The sequence below is a fragment of the Ornithorhynchus anatinus genome, chromosome 13 (genome assembly GCF_004115215.2).
Source record: "Ornithorhynchus anatinus isolate Pmale09 chromosome 13, mOrnAna1.pri.v4, whole genome shotgun sequence".
Lineage (NCBI taxonomy): Eukaryota > Metazoa > Chordata > Mammalia > Monotremata > Ornithorhynchidae > Ornithorhynchus > Ornithorhynchus anatinus.
In genome coordinates, this window is record NC_041740.1 from 21693701 (window position 1) to 21711802 (window position 18102).

The 18102-nt window shown below is 56.8% G+C and overlaps 1 protein-coding gene across 1 annotated transcript in view; it reads right to left on the bottom strand.

The window, feature by feature from the left end:
• Positions 1 to 4622: 4622 nt before the first annotated feature.
• CUBN (cubilin) overlaps positions 4623 to 18102 on the bottom strand; it is a 215101-nt gene continuing 201621 nt past the window's right edge. Inside the window, exons 61-67 of the mRNA XM_029077265.2 lie at positions 15394 to 15556; positions 14092 to 14297; positions 11280 to 11427; positions 10013 to 10194; positions 8971 to 9136; positions 6728 to 6963; positions 4623 to 5077 (exon numbers count right to left, since the gene is read on the bottom strand). Coding sequence (XP_028933098.1) covers positions 4970 to 5077; positions 6728 to 6963; positions 8971 to 9136; positions 10013 to 10194; positions 11280 to 11427; positions 14092 to 14297; positions 15394 to 15556 — 1209 coding nt within the window. The 3' untranslated portion in view covers positions 4623 to 4969. The remainder of the gene's footprint in view (positions 5078 to 6727; positions 6964 to 8970; positions 9137 to 10012; positions 10195 to 11279; positions 11428 to 14091; positions 14298 to 15393; positions 15557 to 18102) is intronic.

Here is an 18102-nt window from a genome sequence, read left to right on the forward strand (position 1 = left end):
TCCCTCTCCCCCGATTAGACCGTAAGCCCGTCTCTATCTGTTACCGATTTGGCCATTCCGAGCGCTCAGGACAGCGCCCTGCACATAGTGAGCGCTCAGCAAATACTATCGAATGAAGTGGCGGAGCCGGGATTCGAAGCCCCGACCTCTGACTCCAGAGCCCGGGCTCTTTCCACTGAGCCACGGAGGGCCCGGTGACACGGGCGTCGGGGTTGACGTCCTAGCCTCGCCGTCGGCCCCTGCGGCAGCCGCTGAAAGATGCCGGCGCTACCGACCAGGCGGCGAAATCCGGCGCAGAATCTCTAAAACGAGGAACGTCCCGGCGTCTACACCGGGGCGCCCGATGACGTCGCCTGTGGGACTGATTGTCCCCTGTCGTGCCAGCGTCTTTTCCACCTGCGATGCCTGGAATCCGTCTCTTGGGTTCCCAGTCTCCCAAAACTTCGACTCCGGAGGAACAGTCCCGCTCGCCACCGCCCCGGGCCAAGCTGGGCTTTCCGCGGCCATTCATTTCCCGGGGTCCGGTCTGCTCCGACGTTCGCCCCGCCTTTAAAATCCCTCTTCTGTCCCGCGAGGACTCCGTGGTAACTCACCGTAAACAATCTCCCCGAGGACAGGCCGGTCTTCCCAGTTCCGTTCCTACACTGATCGATAGCGCGGATCGGGCCCGCGGTTGGGCCGTGAACCCGTCGTCGGGCCGGGATCAGTCTCGATCCGTTGCCGAGGCGTCCATCGCAGGCGCTTGGTGCAGTGCTCTGCGCGTAGTGGGCGCTCAGTAAATACTACCGAATGAATTGAGCACCTACCGTAGAGAAGCGGCGGGGCTTAACGGACAGAGCCCGGGCTCGGGAGTCCGAGGTCGTGGGTTCTAATCCCGGCTCCGCCCCCTCGGCAGCTCTGGGCAAGTCACTTCGCTTCTCTGTGCCTCAGCGACCTCATCTGCGAAATGGGGATTAAGACTGTGAGCCCCACGTGGGCGACCTGATCACCTCGGATCTACCCCAGCGCTTAGAACGGTGTTTGGCACACAGTTTGGCTTCACCAATATCACGGTTATCATTATTATTACGCAGAGCACCGTACTGAGCTCTTGGGGAGGGTAGAATAGAAGAAGGGAAGCTGTCTCGCCCCCAGAAAGCTTATTATCTAGTGGGAAAGATGGACGTCACTTTCGAACGGGAGGAAAAACGCTCCGATAACGTAACGTGAAAAGTGATATTGTAATAATAATGTTGGTATCTGTTAAGCGCTTACCAGGGGCGGAGCACAGTTCTAAGCGCCGGGGTAGACACGGGAGAACCAGGTTGTCCCACGTGGGGCTCGCAGTCTTCGTCCCCATTTTGCAGACGGGGTCACCGAGGCACCGAGAAGTGAAGTGACGCACCCACGGTCACACAGCCGCCAAGTGGCCGAGCCGGGATTCGAACCCATGACCTCTGACTCCAAAGCCCGGCCTCTTTCCACTGAGCCACGCCGCTCCTCTGATACGCACAAGAAGTGGAGTTGCACAGGCGCTAAAATGGTGCACAAAGCGCTGAAACGATGAGAGTATATCCTGGGCCGAAGAAAATTTGATCGGCGAAGCCTTCTTTTTCTCGGTCGGATCCTAGGTAGGATTAGATGAAAGCAGTAAATTCTTGTCCGATGAAAATTATTTCTTGCGTCGCTTAGGGTTCCGGCGTCGGTTCCTGGTGATGAGCTAACTACCTCTGCTCTGCACATGGTAAGCGCTTAACAAATACCAGCATTATTATTATTATATTTCTGTTTGCGTATCCATTTTGTGCCATGCTCTCAAATCTTCTTCACCCAACTCCCCGCTCGCCTCTTTCGGCCTCCCTCTGCCACTTTTAATAGGTCAGTAAAAGAGTCTTTGAAAATCAGCCGTGTTTATTCGCACGACTGAAAAAAAATAAATCACTCTCCGGGGTTGGGAACCCTGGTGTCATCCCTACACCCGATCTAGCTGTTTCGTAGGCCCATCCAGCCAGAGCCTCTATGAGTATAGCAATTTTTTTCCCCCTTTTACTCTCCTCATTTCTTCATTTCTTCATTTTTTTTTCACATCCCTGCCTCTGCTGCATAATAATAGTGATGTTGGTATTTGTTAAGCGCTTACAATGTGCAGAGCACCGTTCTAAGCGCCGGGGGAGATGCGGGGGTCATCGGGTCGTCCCGCGTGAGGCTCACGGTTCATCCCCATTTTACAGACGAGGTCCCTGAGGCGCAGAGAAGTGAAGTGACTCGCCCACGGTCCCACAGCTGACAAGTGGCAGAGCCGGGAGTCGAACCCATGACCTCTGACCCCCAAGCCGGGGCTCTTTCCGCTCAGCCACGCCGCTTCCCCTTTTCCTCTCCTTATTTCTTCATTTTTTTTCCACATCCTTGCCTCTGCTGCATCTGACCTTCCACCTGGAAACACCGTCCCTTTCAAATCCGCCCAATCCGCTCATTCGTTCCACGGTATCTACTGAACGCTTACTATGCGCGGAGCACTGTACCGAGCGCTTGGAATGGACCAATCGGTAACAGACAGAGACGGTCCCTGCCCTCTGACGGGCTCGCGGTCTAATCGGGGGAGACGGACGGACGAGAGCAGGGGCGGCAAATCACAACATTCCCAGCTTTAAAGACTTCCCGAAATCCCACCTCTTCCAGAAAGCCTTCCCCAGTCGGCGCACAGAATGTAAATCGAGTCGGGCCGTCATCTACCCTGAGCGCTCGTCTTTTAGTCCCATTCTTGGCTCTCACGTCGCTGATACTTTTATCTGTGTATCCTGTTATTTGTTCAGCTGTTTCATCCCGATACGGGTGGGCCGCTCCCTGCTTAGCCTCGTTCTTCCCTCTGCTTTCACTTTCCGGGAAGGGTTTTCGTCCTTCTCTCCCACTGATAAAAATCCTGATGTTTGGTATTTGTTGAGCGCTTACTATGTGCAGAGCGCCGTTCTAGGCGCTGGGGGAGATGCAGGGTCATCGGGTTGTCCCCCGCGGGGCTCACGGTTTTTTAATCCCCATTTTCCAGATGAGCGAACTGAGGCTCGGAGAGGTTAAGTGACTTGCCCCGAGTCACACAGCTGACAAGCGGCAGAGCCGTCAGCTCCCGGAGGGCAGGAAATAAGTCTTGCTGCCGTTCTCGGCCGTGCCCAGCGTTAGGGAGGTATTCACGCGATAGTATTTACTGAGCGCTTACTATGTGCAGAGCACTGTACTAAGCGCTGGGAATGGACGGTTCGGCAACAGATAGAGACGGTCCCCGCCCACCGAGGGGCTTTCGGTCCAATCGGGGGAGACGGACGGACAAAACCGATGGCAATAAATAAATGCCACCGGTAGATTGATTTAACGTCCCGTTAGGGTTGGTGTCAGTATTAATCTGTATCTAATATAATCATGAATACGATCAATTATGCAATCAACGATAATCATTTATATTAAATATATACGTGTATTGTTATACTATAAAATATTAATGGAGGATAGCGATTAAAAATTCGACATAAAATATTAAATAATTTAATGTTTATTTATCTAAGTATATGATTAATGATATCGATAATTGTAATTAATTAGGCAGCGCGGCTCAGTGGAAAGAGCCCGGGCTCGAAAGTCAGAGGTCACGGGTTTGAATCCCGGCTCCGCCACTTGTCAGCTGGGTGACTTGGGACGAGTCAGTTCACTTCTCGGTGCCTCAGTTCCCTCATCTGAAAAATGGGGATGAAGACCGTGAGCCCCACGTGGGACGACCCGATGACCCTGTATCTGCCCCAGCGCTTAGATCAGCGCTCGGCACGTAGTGAGCGCTTAACAAATACCGACATGATTATCATTAATTCCATTTATATGAGTATCAAAGCTACTTTATCTCAAATTATCCCCGATGCACGGACGCACGGGATTGGCTGAACACATTGGGAAGCAGGGTGGCTCAGTGGAAAGAGCCTGGGCCCGGAGGTCACGGGACCCGCATTTTAATTCTTGCTCCACACTGTCCTGGGTGCCGGAATAGGTACGAGCTAATCGGTTTAGACGCAGTAATAATAATAATAACAATGTTGGTATCTGTTAAGCGCTTACTACGTGCCGAGCACTGTTCTAAGCGCTGGGGTAGATACGGGGTCATCGGGTCGCCCCACGTGAGGCTCGCGGTTAATCCCCATTTTACAGATGAGGTAACTGAGGCACAGAGAAGTGACTCGCCCACGGTCACCCAGCTGACAAGTGGCGGAGCCGGCATTCGAACTCACGACCTCTGACTCCCGAGCCCGGGCTCTTTCCACTGAGCCACGCTGCTTCTCTATCCCACGCGGGCTTCACAGCACCTCGGGCGCATCACTTAACTTCCCTGGACCTCAGTTTCCTCATCTTTAAAATGGGAATCTGATACGTGTTCTCCCTCCTCCTTAGACTTGGAACTCCGCGTGGGATTCATCTGTGAAATGGGGATTAAAACGGGGAGCCCCGGGAGGGACGTGGACTCTGTCCAACCTGACTAGCTTGTCTGTACCCCGGTGCTTCGTACAGTGCCTGGCCCATAATAAACACTTCGCAGACACCATTAAAAAAAAATCCCATAATCATCACGGGACGGAAATTCTGGAAAAAAAAAACAAACGATGGCACCGTTTTATGAAGCTGTTTGTGTTTATTTTCTGCTGCACAGCTCTTCCTTGTAGAAATTGTCCTTCAACTCCTCGTGATTTTAAGATTTAAATAACAGCATCGCCCTCTTCCTTTTAAAGCTTGCTTCTTTCGCGACCATTTTTTTAATTTCGAATAGTGAAGAAACAGAGTAAAAACGGAAAGCGTGCCAACAGACGTGCACTCCTTCCTGTGGGCCCAAAGAAAAGTTAGGGCTCCCGGTGACGCGGTCGGGCCGTGGCGTCACCTTTAACTTGTGGGGTGATTGATTTCCTAAAGCGACAACTCTCGGGCTGAATGTCTCGGTGGCAGAGCGAGTTTTTGAAGCCGTTTAGCTGGTCCAGGACAACCGGAATGCTGAGGGCGAAACGACGTATTCGGCGTGGAACAGTACAAAGACCCGATGCGACGCGGCAACAAACGGAGCCATGTCCGTGTCCTGAAAGGACGGAACGACGCAATCAATTAGGTTTTCAGTGGTATAAATGTGTCCCCGGAGCTACCGCAGTCAAGCAGCGTGACCATCTTTCCCCGCGGGGCCTCGAGGGGCTCTCCGGCCTCCCCTCCAAATCCACCCCCTCCATCTGCGCATCCGACCCCGTCCCTTTGGACCTCAAAGCCTTTGCCCCCTTCTTCCCTCCCTACCGCTATCTTCAACCGTTCGCCCTTTCGAACACGCCCACATTTCCCGCATCCTAGGAAAATCCCTCCCGTAACCCCGCGGCTCCGTCCGCTTATCACCCGTTCTCCTACCGTTCCTCTCCAAACTCCTTGCGCGAGTTGTCTACTCCAGTTTTCTCCAGTTCCTCTCCAATTCCCTCCTTGACGCCCCCCTCCGAACTGGCTTCCATCCTCCTTCACTCCACAAGATCCACCCTCTTCAAGGTCACCGACGACGTCCTTCTTGCCAGATCCGTGGCAAGCGATGGCCCCTGCTCCATTCTAATCCTTCCCGACCCCTCAGCTGCCTCCGACACTGTTTACCATCCCCTTCTCCCGGAAATATTATCAAATCTCGGCTTCACTGCCACTGTCCTCTCCTGGTTTTCCTCCTCTCTCTGGGGCCGCTCGTCCTCGGTCTCTTTTGCAGACCCCTCCTCCGCCTCCCAACCCCTAACCGTCGGTGCCCTCGAGGTTCAGGTCCGGTTCCCTTCCTGTTCTCCATCTACACCGGCTTCTTCGGAGAACTCGTTCCCTCACACTGCTTGAAGAAACTGCCACCTCTGTCGGGATGCCCTCATTCATTCATTCATTCATTCGATAGTATTTATCGAGCGCTTACTATGTGCAGAGCGCTGTACTAGCGCTTGGAATGGACAAATCGGTAACAGATAGAGGCTGACGGTCTAATCGGGGGAGACGGACAGACGGGAACAATGGCGATAGATAGATTCAAGGGGACAAAAATTATCCCCCTCATCCTCTGTCCTGAAACTGCATCCCCCTTCCAGGCATAGGGAGCACGGTGTCATGGATGAAACACGGGCCTGGGAGTCAGAAGGTCATGGGTTCGACTCCTGGCTCCGCCTCCCGTCTGCAGAGCCACCTTCTCTGTGCCTCACTTGTAAATTGGGGATCGAGACTGTGAGCCCCATGTGGAACACCGGGACTGGGTCCGACCAATTTTGTACGGTGCCTGGCGCATAGTAATCGCTTAACAAATGCCACAGGTACTATTATTCCACAGGCCATCGCTCTCCCCATCCCGAAAGCCCTGTTAAAATCGCATCTCCAAGAGACTCTCCCTGCCCGAACCGCTCACATCCCCACCCTGTTGGCCCTTCCTTCTGCATTGGGTTTGAGCTTGGGTCTGAACCACCTGAGCGGTGGAATCCCATTCACCCTCTTCCCCGAAATTTCCCTCAACCCCAAGCCGTTCCTCCCAAGGCCCGTTGGCTCCCGGGCCGGGGATGGATACTGAAGAGCCGGAAGCACCTTGGACGCCAAAAGTCAGCAGCAGGTGAGCCAGGCAGCCTCTCCCCTCTCCCCGCAGCAGGGACCGGAGCACCCCGGTCTCCCCGCTGTTAACCCTCCTCCTTTTCATCGACGGTACATTCACTTCCGCGCGATCCGGGAACCGGCCACTCACCGCCCCGCAGAAGGGTCCGGATGACGCGGAGTCGGCATCGGGTCCATCATAGAGAATCAGATAGTTCCGGACACAGTCCCCCGGGTCGTCGATGCTGACGAGATCGAAGCGGACGGTAACGACGGACCCGGCCGGGGCCGTGATGGTCCACTCACAGTGGGTGCCGTTCGAGTAGGAGCCGGGGTAGCCGGGGCTAGCGAAAGAGCCGGTGTCCCCGGACAGGGGGCCACCGCAGCCTGGAGCGAAAGGGGACAGGGCCGAAGGGATTTACTGCTGTCCCCTGGTTCCAGGCGATGGCAGTGCTCAGCACGGTCCCCGGCACCTAGTGGGCGCTTAACAGATCCCGGTTTGTCATTATTGTCGGGAAAATGCGGCCGAAGGCTTCAGGGAGCCTTTCCCGACTATCCAAACTCTCCAGGCCGTATCGACCCAGGCGTCACCTCGAGCGCTGAGATATTCCTTTTGGCCTCGCCTCGGGACTTGACTCTCCGAGTAGTCAGTCGTATTTATTGAGCACTCGCCGTGGGCGGGGCGCCGTACCAAGCGCTTGGGAGAGTACGGTATGACACATTCCCTGCCCACAACAAGCTTAGAGTTTAGAGGACTACGGTATCCAATCTCGAATCGATTATTCATTCACCGAATCATTCACTCGCTCGGGCGTATTTATTGAGCGCTTACTGGGTGCAGAGCACTGTACCAAGTGCTGGGGAGAGTCCAATATCACCATAAACAGATACGTTCCCTACCCACGACGAGCTTGTGGTGGAGGGAGGAGACGACGACAGAAATAAATAGATTGCAGATATGTAGATAAGTGGTGCGGGGCTGGGAGGGGGGATGAATAAAGGGAGCGAGTCAGGGCGACACGGAAGGAAGAGCGAGAGGAGGAAAGGAGGGTTTAGTGGGAGGAGACGCGCCTTCAGTAAGGCTTCGAACGGGGAGGGAGTGACCGTCGGTCGGACACGAGGAGGGAGGGCATTCCGGGCCAGAAGTAGGACGTGGATGAGAGGTCAGCGGAGAGATAGAAGAGACTGGATTGGATCGGCTAGGCAGGGTGAGAAGGTGAGCGTTAAAGGAGTGAAATGCGCGGACTGGCTCGAAGTAGGAGAGAACTGGGGTGAATTAGGAGGGGCCGGGGTGACCGAGTGCTTTAAAGCCGACGGTGAGGAATTTCTGCGTGCTGTGGAGATGGATGGGCAACTGTTGGAGTTTCTTGAGGAGCGGGGAAACGTGGCCTGAACGTTTCCTTAGAGAAATGATCGGGGCAGCGGAGCGAAGGATGGACCGGAGCGGGGAGAGGCGGGAAGCAGGGAGGTCGGCAAGGCGGCCGATACGGTGATCAAGGTGGGGTAGGATACGTGATCGGATCAACGCGGTGGCCGTTGGGATGGAGAGGAAAGGGTGGATTTCAGCGATGTCGGGAAGGTGGGACCGGCAGGATCGGGCGACGGACTGGATACGGGGGTTGAACGAGGGAGAGCAGTCAAGGCTAACGCCAAGGTGACGGGCCCGGGAGACAGGAAGGGCTGTGGCCCCGCCTCCGGCGACGGAAAAGTCAGGGGAGGACAGGGTTTGGGTGGGAAGATGAGAAGTGCGGATTTCGAGATATTCAATTTGAGGTGAAGGGACGAGAGAGATGCCTCGAAGGCGGGAGGAAATGCGAGACTGCGGAGAGGGAGAGAGATCAGGGCCGGAGATGGGGATTTGGGTATCCAACGCCTAGAGGCGGCAGTTGAAGCCGTGAGAGCCAACGAGTTCTCCGAGGGAGTGGGGGTAGATGGAGGAACCCGGAACTGAACCTCGAGGAATCCCCACATTTAGGGGGCTGGGGGAAACGTGGCTCCAGAGGCATCAGCCACCCACCGCACAGCCGACACGGCTCGGCCTCGGCCTCCCCCCTCTCCCTTCGAAGGGGAGAGCCGGTAAACTAAAGTAGCCCACAACATCTTGCCCTAGCCACACCCCCACAGGACGCAGCAGTGATAAAAATTAGTCAGTAAACGCAAGTTTGAACAAGTCATAATCAATAGGAGTCGGTAAATTTCGTGCCAGCCACCGCGGTCATACGACTGACTCGACCTAACCAATAACGGTGTAAAACGTGTTTAAAAATTTATACTAACGAGATTAAAGTAGAACTAAACTGTGGTGAGTCACAGTTCGTACTAAAACCCACGGCGGGCCCCTCGGGTCCCTCTGCCCTCTCCTTTTGCCGTCGCCGGGTTCGGCCCGCCGCTTACCGGAAGGAGAGGAGGTCCAGGTGATTTGGTACCCGCTCCTGGAGTGGATCACATCACTCTTGAAGCGCAGGCGGAGGACGTGGTTTCGGGGGAATATCGGGTTGGGCAGCTCGGTTCCACAGTACCTCCCCAGCAGCGGGGCCCCCTCGTCGCTGCCGTTCCTCACCTGGAACGGGAAAGCCCGACCCCTGACCCGCCGCCCCGCGGACCCTCTTTCCCCTCGCCCTTCCACCCCTATCCTCTGCCCCAGTCCCAAACGAGGCAGTTTCATTGACAAGCACTCCGAGGAACGCTGGGACCCTCTAGGTTGTAAGGTCGTCGATTCATTCAAACTTATCGAGCGCTTACTGTAGGCAGAGCACTTGAGAGTGTACAATAGAGGGACCCATTCCCTGCCCACATCGAGCTTACAGTCTCGCCCGTGGGTAGGGAACGTGCCTACCGACTCGGTTATAGCGTTCTCTCCCAAGTTCTTAGTAGAGTGCTCTGCACACAGCGAGTGCTCCGGAGATACGTCCGATGGATTTCGTCTCCCTCTGCCATCGCCTTCCTGCTGCTGCCCCCGCCCTGCCCCCTTCTCTGAGGTCACGGGCTTCGACTCTGTCCCCACCCGTTCTGCGTTTGGCCAGAAAAAAATTCCCCGAAAGAATCGGTGGACTGTAAACTCCTCCCTCGACTGTAAGTCCCTCGTGGGCGGACATCATGCCCATCAACGATATTGTACCGTTCTCTCCCAAACGCGGAGTCCAGGGCTCCGCACACAGTAAATGCTCCGTAAATAGCACTCGTCGATCGACTGACGTAGGAGAGGTGTCGATGTGGTCTCGGGTGAGTAAGGTTTTCCCGTCTGGACACTTTCTGGGGGGCGGGACGGGTCTTGCGGCTTTCCCCCCAGCTGAGGGCCCTTTCCTTCTGAGCCCCAACCCGCTGGCTCCCGACTCCAGAAGGAGGGTCATTAGCGGAAGGACCCTCAGCATCACCTCGCCCTCTGTCCTGAGGGGGCAGGGGGCCACAGTGCCCAGGTGCCCCCTAGCCCCCTTACCTCTAGGAAATCATGTTGGCACCCAGTGGTGGGCTCCACCGCGAACGAGTGGAAGAAGAGGGCGATGGTGTCGTTCGGGGCGGCGCGGAGGACGGTGACGCAGTCCAGGTTGTCGCTGTATGCGGCCGGCCAGCCGGGGCTCCGCAGGGAGCCGAATCCTTGGCTGTATTCGCGGTTACAGTCTTCGGTGGGAAAAGAACATTCGTCAGGGTCGGGGACCTCATTCCCCACCCGGTCACAGAAAGGCCTGAGCGGGAATAGGCGGGGGAACTGGCTCCCGGCCGCTCCGAGGTGAGCAGCAGGCTCTCTGGGAGAGGCTGGGGATCTGGAAACCAACGAGGGGACGTCAAACGGCGAGAGCCGCTATTTCCCCCAGGCCCGGGCAGCCTGGGTCCGCCTAAAACCCCCTAATAAGCAGAGGGGGTGCGCTCTGTGGCTGCCTAGGGCCGCGGACCGGATAACGGAACCCTTAATCACATAAACTCATATGTCGAATTCCCGCCTGCACATTCTCGCCCAGCATTTAGTACGGTGTTCTGCATCCTGTAAATGCTAAACACGTTCCGTTGCTTCTACTGATTCGTGAGAACTTCATCTCTACGTCTTGGCAAAATAGCCCCTCCCCAAAATTCAGGAGCTGGCGGGACTTGGGCAGAGAAAACCTCCGTCTGGAGAAAGCCTCCACGCGGGGAGGCGGCGTAGCCTCACGGAAAGGGTACCGGGGGCCAGGATGGCCAGGTTTGAGTCATAGTTGGTTCCTCCACTGGCCTAACGTGTGACTTTAGGCCACTCCGGGTCTAAGTTTCCTCATCTGTAAAATGGACCTAAGGTAGACTGCGATCCCAGTGTAGATTATAAGCGCGGTTCCCGAGTCCCATCTCACCACCCCTGTCCTTAGCACGTAGCAAGCATTTAAATGATCGTCGTCATCGTTATCATTGTGCTTCCAGTTTCAGTGGGCTGGACTTAGTCATTTCTTCAGCTTGTATCCCCAAAGAGCCCACTCAGCTTGGACCCCAGAAGCCAAACCGACTCAGTGCTGAGGATCCGAGCAGGTTTGGGAGAGAGAATAACAATAATACTAAGGTTGGTATCTGTTAAGCGCTTACTAGGTGCAGAGCACCGTTCTAAGCGCTGGGGTAGATACAGGGTAGTCAGGTTGTCCCACGTGAGGCTCACAGTCTTCCTCCCCGTTTTCCAGATGAGGTAACGGAGGCACAGAGAAGTTAAGTGACTTTAAGTGAAGGTAAGCGAGAGACCAACTCACCAGCCACCTGATAGGTAAAAGTAACTCCGTTGTCATCATCGAAGACGTCAGACCGGAAAACCACCACGGCCGTACGCCCGGAGGAGTAGAATTCGTGGACGGCGGAGGCGTCTTGGCCACAGAACCGGCGCCCGAGGCTTTGGTAACTCTGAAACGAGAAAGACGCAATCTCTCCTTGAGCTCAGCGGGAGCTTCATTGTACCCGCAATCCCATCTGCTGGCTTTCCCATGAGAATCTGCTAGCCTGGGGATCTACGCCCCTTCCCCAAGCCAGGGAACGGGGCTTCGCTGCTCCGAGTCTCGGGCGAAGACCGCTCCGTCCGCGGGGGAGGAAGGAACTTAGGGACACTGAGAGAGGCCTGGAGATGATGCCGGGGGAGTTGTATTTGCACAGATGTCACCAGTCGCCATTCCTCTGGACTCGGGTCCTCTCCTCAGAGATATCCCGACCCTTTCCTCCCCATCCAACCCTTTCTCCCAACTCTCCCGCGACAGTGAATAACCCCACCATTCTCCCTCTCCCGGAAGCTCGCAGTTTTGGTATCGCTTGCATCTCTTCACTGTCTCTGACCTCTCACGTAGAATCCGTCACTCATTTCCTACACATTTCCTCTGCTCTCCAACAGCTACTCACCTAGTATGTTCCGGACTGGATTAGCCTCCTCATTGCTCTTCCAGTTCCCACCCTCCCCTCTCCAGTCTACGCAACTTTACCGCCTCATTCATCTTTCCAGAACGTCATTCTCCAGAACCTGCAGCGAGAGGGAATTCCTGACCACCGAGGCTCACCGCCAAGTTCTCTCTCTTCAGAACCGCTCTCTTCGATTCCCACTCCCCGGGGAACACCCCCCTCCTCAGACGTAGCGTAACTCTCCCGAGTGCCTAGGACGATGCTCTCAACACAGCGAGTCCTCAGTGAATACCATCGATTGATTGACTGATTGGAGTCTTTTCACCGTCCCCGGCTCTCACCTCTCCCACCTCCTTCTCGCTCTAGGCTTCGAGGCTGTCCATCACCCTGCCCCCTCCCACCTCTCCTCCCTTCTCTCTTTCCACCGCCCACCCCGCACGCTCCGCTCCTCCGCCGCCCGCCTCCTCGCCGTCCCCCGTTCTCGCCCGTCCCGCCGCCGAGCCCCGGGCCCGCGTCCTCCCGCGGTCCCGGGACGCCCTCCCTCCTCACCTCCGCCAGACTGATTCTCTTCCCCTCTTCAAAACCCTACTCAGAGCTCACCTCCTCCGAGAGGCCTTCCCAGACTGGGTGCCCCCTTTTCCCTCTGCTCCCTCTGCTTCCCTCTACCCCCCTTTCACCTCCCCTCAGCTAAGCCCTCTTTTCCCCCCTTTCCCTCTGCCCCTCCCCCTCTCCCTTCCCCTCCCCTCAGCACCGTACTCGTCCGCTCGACCGTGTATATTTTCATTACCCCATTCATTGTGTTGATGAGATGTGCATCGCCTCGATTCTGTTTATCTGCTATTGTTTTAATGAGATGTTCATCCCCTCGATTCTATTTATTGTTATTGTTCTCGTCCGTCCGTCTCCCCCGAGGAGACCGTAAGCCCGTCGTAGGGCGGGGACCGTCTCTATCCGTTACCGATTTGTCCGTTCCAAGCGCTTAGTACGGTGCTCTGCACACAGTAAGCGCTCAATAGATCCTATTGAATGAATGAATGAATCCTACCCCTTGCTCCACCCCTTCCCTCTTCAAATACTAATGTCGGTATTTGTTAAGCGCTTACTACGTGCAGCGCACCGTTCTAAGCGCTGGGGTACATACAGCGCGATCAGGTCGTCCCACGCGAAGCTCACAGTTAATCCCCATTTTACAGATGAGGGAACTGAGGCCCAGAGAAGTGAAGTGACTCGCCCACCGTCACAGCTGACAGGTGGCAGAGCCGGGATTCGAACCCACGAACTCTCTCTCCCAAGCCCGGGCTCTTTCCACTGAGCCACGCCGCTTCTCTAATAATGCTGGTGTTTATTAAGCGCTTGCTATGTGCGGGGCACCGTTCTAAGCGCCGGGGGAGATACAGGGTGATCGGGTCGTCCCACGTGGGGCTCACAGTTTTAATCCCCATTTTCCAGATGAGGTAACTGAGGCCCAGAGAAGCGAAGCGACTCGCCCACGGTCACGCAGCTGACGAGCGGCAGAGCCGGGATTCGGACCCGTGACCTCTGACTCCCAAGCCCAGCGTCTTTCCACTGAGCTGCAATCCCCCGGAGACCGCTTTCCAAGGGGGGGATGGGTAAGGAGCGGTTGGAGGGTTGCGGCCCGCTCAGGATGGAAGGTTTCAGTTCCCGGCGCACGACCCTCTGGTGAAGACGCTAGTGGGTTGGGGAAGCAGCGCGGCTCAGTGGAAAGAGCCCGGGCTTCGGAGTCGGAGGTCACGGGTCCGACTCCCGGCTCTGCCGCCCGTCGGCCGTGGGACCGTGGGCGAGTCGCTTCGCTTCTCTGGGCCTCGGTTCCCTCATCTGGAAAACGGGGGATCGACCGGGAGCCTCACGCGGGACGACCCGATGACCCCGTATCTCCCCCGGCGCTCAGAACGGGGCCCTGCACGTAGTAAGCGCTTAATAAACACCAACGTTATTATTAGTGGGAGACATCTCCACTCCTTCCTCGCCTTACTCTGCGTCTCTGCTCTGCTCCCTCCTCTGCTATCTGCAGAAGATTGACCCGTAGGACTTCTGAAGGCTACCACCAGGTCACCGGAGAAGATATCGGGGGGAGGCAGCCCACCCAGGCAGCCTACCGCCGATCCACCCCCCCCCCCCGCCCCCGGCGTCGCGGGCGGGGTCGGACTCCTCGCGGCCTACCTCGAGGGCGTCCCGGAGCTGGAGGAAGTTCTGCGCGCAGTTCTCCGATCGCAGCCGGAACTCCCGCACCGCCACCTTCACCTGCCGCCGCGGCGGAGCGTCGACGACCCAGGTGCAGGCGGGGAAGGACAGCCCGGAGCCGAGGACCCGGGGCGATCGCGTGGTCTGCACGGCGGAGGTTGCGTTGTAAGTTCCCCCACAGGGCACTGAAGGGAAAGAGAGAGGGTTGGCGAGGAAGCGCGTCTTGAACGTCGCGAGTCAGGCCGGCCCGGCCGACGGGGACCGAGCCTCTGGGATTTCCGCCGCCGTGACGCTGTGCGGCGGAGGGAGGGCCGCGGTGCCGACTTGATCTGTTCTGTTGTCTCTCCCCCCTTGTGTGACGGTGGGCGAGTCACTTCACTTCTCTGTGCCTCAGTTCCCTCATCTGTAAAATGGGGACTAACCGTGAGCCTCACGTGGGACCGCCTGACGGCCCCGTATCTCCCCCAGCGCTTAGAACGGTGCTCTGCACAGAGTAAGCGCTTAACAGATACCGACATTATTATTCTAGACCGCGAGCCCGTCGGGGGGTAGGGAGCGTCTCTATCTGTCGCCGAATTGTACTTTGCGCACGCTTAGTAATAACAATAATGACGCCGGTATCCGTTGAGCGCTGACTGTGTGCAAAGCACTGTTCTGAGAGCCGGGGGGGGGGGGGAGATACGAGGTGATCAGGTTGTCCCTCATGGGGCTCGCAGTCTTCATCCCCATTTTCCGGGTGAGGGAACTGAGGCCCAGGGAAGTTAAGTGACTCGCCCCAAATCACCCAGCTGACAAGCGGAGCCGGGATTCGAACCCACCACCTCTGACTTCCAAGCCCGGGCTCTTTCCACTGAGCCGCGCCGCTTCTCCGCTCCGCGCGCGGTAAGCACTCCATAGACACGACTGAACGAATGAATACGATATGACCGAGCTGGCGGGCACCTCCCCGGCCTACGATGAATTTACAGTGTAGAGGGAGGCCGCTTAACTTCTCTAGGCCTCGCTTTCCTCGACTGTAAAATGGGGATTAAACCCGACCCCCCTCCTACTTAGACGCGGGCCCTGTGTGCGACGGGGACCGTGTCCAACTCCATCACCTCGTATCTACCCCAGAGTTTAGAACGGCGCTCGACACGCAGCACCGAACGGACACCGTGCCAGCAAAATTGCTCAGGTGATGTGGGAATATCTGTGGAACCCCAATTCCGGACTCCACGAGAGCCACCGACTGGCACTTGAGAACGTTAAATTTTGATTCTCCGTCCCCCGACCTTTACTCACGGTCCAGCGTGGCGTAGGTGGCGTTGAAGCCTGGCCGCTCCAGAGACCCGTCGCTGACGAATTTCACGGTGAGGAAGTTCCCACCGGAGAGGAACGAAGCTGGCATGGAAGAGCCACAGAACTCGCCTACCAAACTGGCATTTTCACTTGCGCCGTCGTACAGCTACGGAGGAGAAACAGCGTGTCAGCCCCTCGATCCGGCGGCGCTGGCGCGGCAGGGTGGGTAGAGCACGGGCCCGGGAGTCAGAAGGTCGTGAGTTCTAATTCCCGGCTCCGCCGCTTGGCCGCTGTGTGACCTCGGGTGAGTCGCCGCGCTTCTCTGTGCCTCGGTTACCTCATCTGGAAAATGGGGACTGAGACCGGGAGCCCCACGTGGGGCAGAGATCGGGTCCGACCCGATTTGCTTGTATCCACCCCGGTGTTTAGTACGGTGCCTGGCACATAGGAAGCGCTTAACAAATACCGTAATTATCATCATTATTATTATTATTTAGCCTCTGCTGCGCCCAGAGCACCATACTAAATGCTCCGGGGAGTGGTGCACGACGGAGTCGGTAATAATAATAATAATAATGTTGGTATTTGTTAAGCGCTTACTATGTGCAGAGCACTGTTCTAAGCGCTGGGGTAGACACAGGGGAATCAGGTTGTCCCACGTGGGGCTCACAGTCTTAATCCCCATTTTACAGATGAGGGAACTGAGGCACAGAGAAGTTAAGTGACTCGCCCACAGTCACACAGCCGACAAGTGGCAGAGCTGGGATTCGAACTCATGAGCCCTGACTCCAAAGCCCGTGCTCTTTCCACTGCGCCACGCTGCTATCTCTAGCCACGCTCCCTGCTCACCAGGAGCTTACGGTCTAGTCCCGGGGAAGGGGAAGCAGCGTGGCTGAGTGGAAAGAGCCCGGGCTTCGGAGTCGGAGGTCGTGGGTTCGACTCCCGGCTCCGCCACTTGTCAGCTGGGTGACCGTGGGCGAGTCGCTTCACTTCTCTGTTCCCTCAGTTCCCTCATCTGTAAAACGGGGATTAACCGGGAGCCTCACGTGGGACGACCCGATGACCCCGTATCTACCCCAGCGCTCAGAACGGTGCTCTGCACGTAGTAAGCGCTTAACAAATACCAACATTAATTAGACGAGGACTGGTATCCTCCCCACAGCGCTACAGCGGGCCGCTCCGGACCCCGAGTTCCCCACACCCGGGTGGTGCGCCCGATTTCCAATCCCCCTTTTCCCAAGAGTCCCGACTCGAAACCGAGAGCTGCGCCCGTCCCGGCTCAGGTTCGGCCCGGGAGCGGAATGGCCGAAATGAGATCCGCTCGTCTGCTCAGACGACAAATCACGGAGCCCCAAGGATCTCCAGAAGTTATCACGTCCACCCCTCTCCGGGCCGGCGAACACCGGCGCCGCCCAGGACAGTCGGTGTCTTCTCTTTCCCAGAATTTCATCCCCCCCGCGCGCTCCGCTCCTCCGCCGCCCACCTCCTCACCGTCCCCCGGTCACGCTGTCCCGCCGTCGCCCCCGGGCCCACGTCCTCCCGCTGTCCCGGCACGCCCTCCCTCTTTGTTTATTTCGTTAACGAGGTGCACGGCGTGGCTCGGTGGAAAGAGCCCGGGCTTCGGAGTCAGAGGTCGTGGGTTCGACTCCCGGCTCCGCCACCTGTCAGCTGTGTGACCGTGGGCGAGTCGCTTCACTTCTCTGTGCCTCACTGACCTCAGGTGTAAAATTGAGATTAACCGGGAGCCTCACGAGGGACGACCCGATGACCCTGTATCTCCCCCAGCGCTTAGAACGGTGCCCTGCACGTAATAAGCGCTTAACAAATACCAACATTATTGTTTATCGTGACTAAGTCGTCTTGTTTCTGTCCGTCCGTCTCCCCCCGAATAGGCCGCGGGCCCGTCGACGGGCAGGGATCGTCTCTATCTGTTGCCGAATTGTCCATTCCAAGCTCTCGGCGCAGTGCTCTGCACGTAGTAAGCGCTCAATAAATACTACTGCACGAATCAGTGAATGAGATGAACCATTCCGTCATCAGGGATGAAAATTAGAGCCGAGCAGCAGGAAAGGAAGGTAGTGTTGAGGTCTAGACGGCGGCGGGAAGGCCGGGGGGAAAAACCCGTCGGGATGGAAAAAAATCAAATCTCACTGTCTCGACACCAGATGGCACAATCCGTTCTCTTTTCCGGGGAAGATTTTCCTAAATTCTCCACTTGGAATTCCTTCCCAAATCACGTGGAGAAGATCACCTTTGCAGGGTTTAAGTTGGGGGGCAAATAGGAAAAGGGAAATGGCAAAGCGGCAGATCCCCGAGCCCCCCGTGTTCTTCCCCTCGATTCCATTTACTGCCATCGTTCTCGTCCGTCCGTCTCCCCCGATTAGACCGTGAGCCCGTCACAGGGCAGGGACCGTGTCTATCTGGTCCCGATTTGTCCATTCCAAGCGCTTAGTACGGTGCTCTGCACATAGCAAGCGCTCAGCGAATACTATTGAATGAAGGAACGAACTCTGACCGCCCCAGGTCAGGTCGGGATCCCGCGGGCCTGCTTTCCTCCCTAGATCTCTGCTGGGGCTGGAAAAGAGAAGCAGCGTGGCTCGGTGGAAAGAGCCCGCGCTTGGGAGGCAGAGCTCACGGGTTCGAATCGCGGTTCTGCCGCTTGGCAGCCGTGTGACCGTGGGCGAGTCACTTCACTTCTCTGGGCCTCAGTCC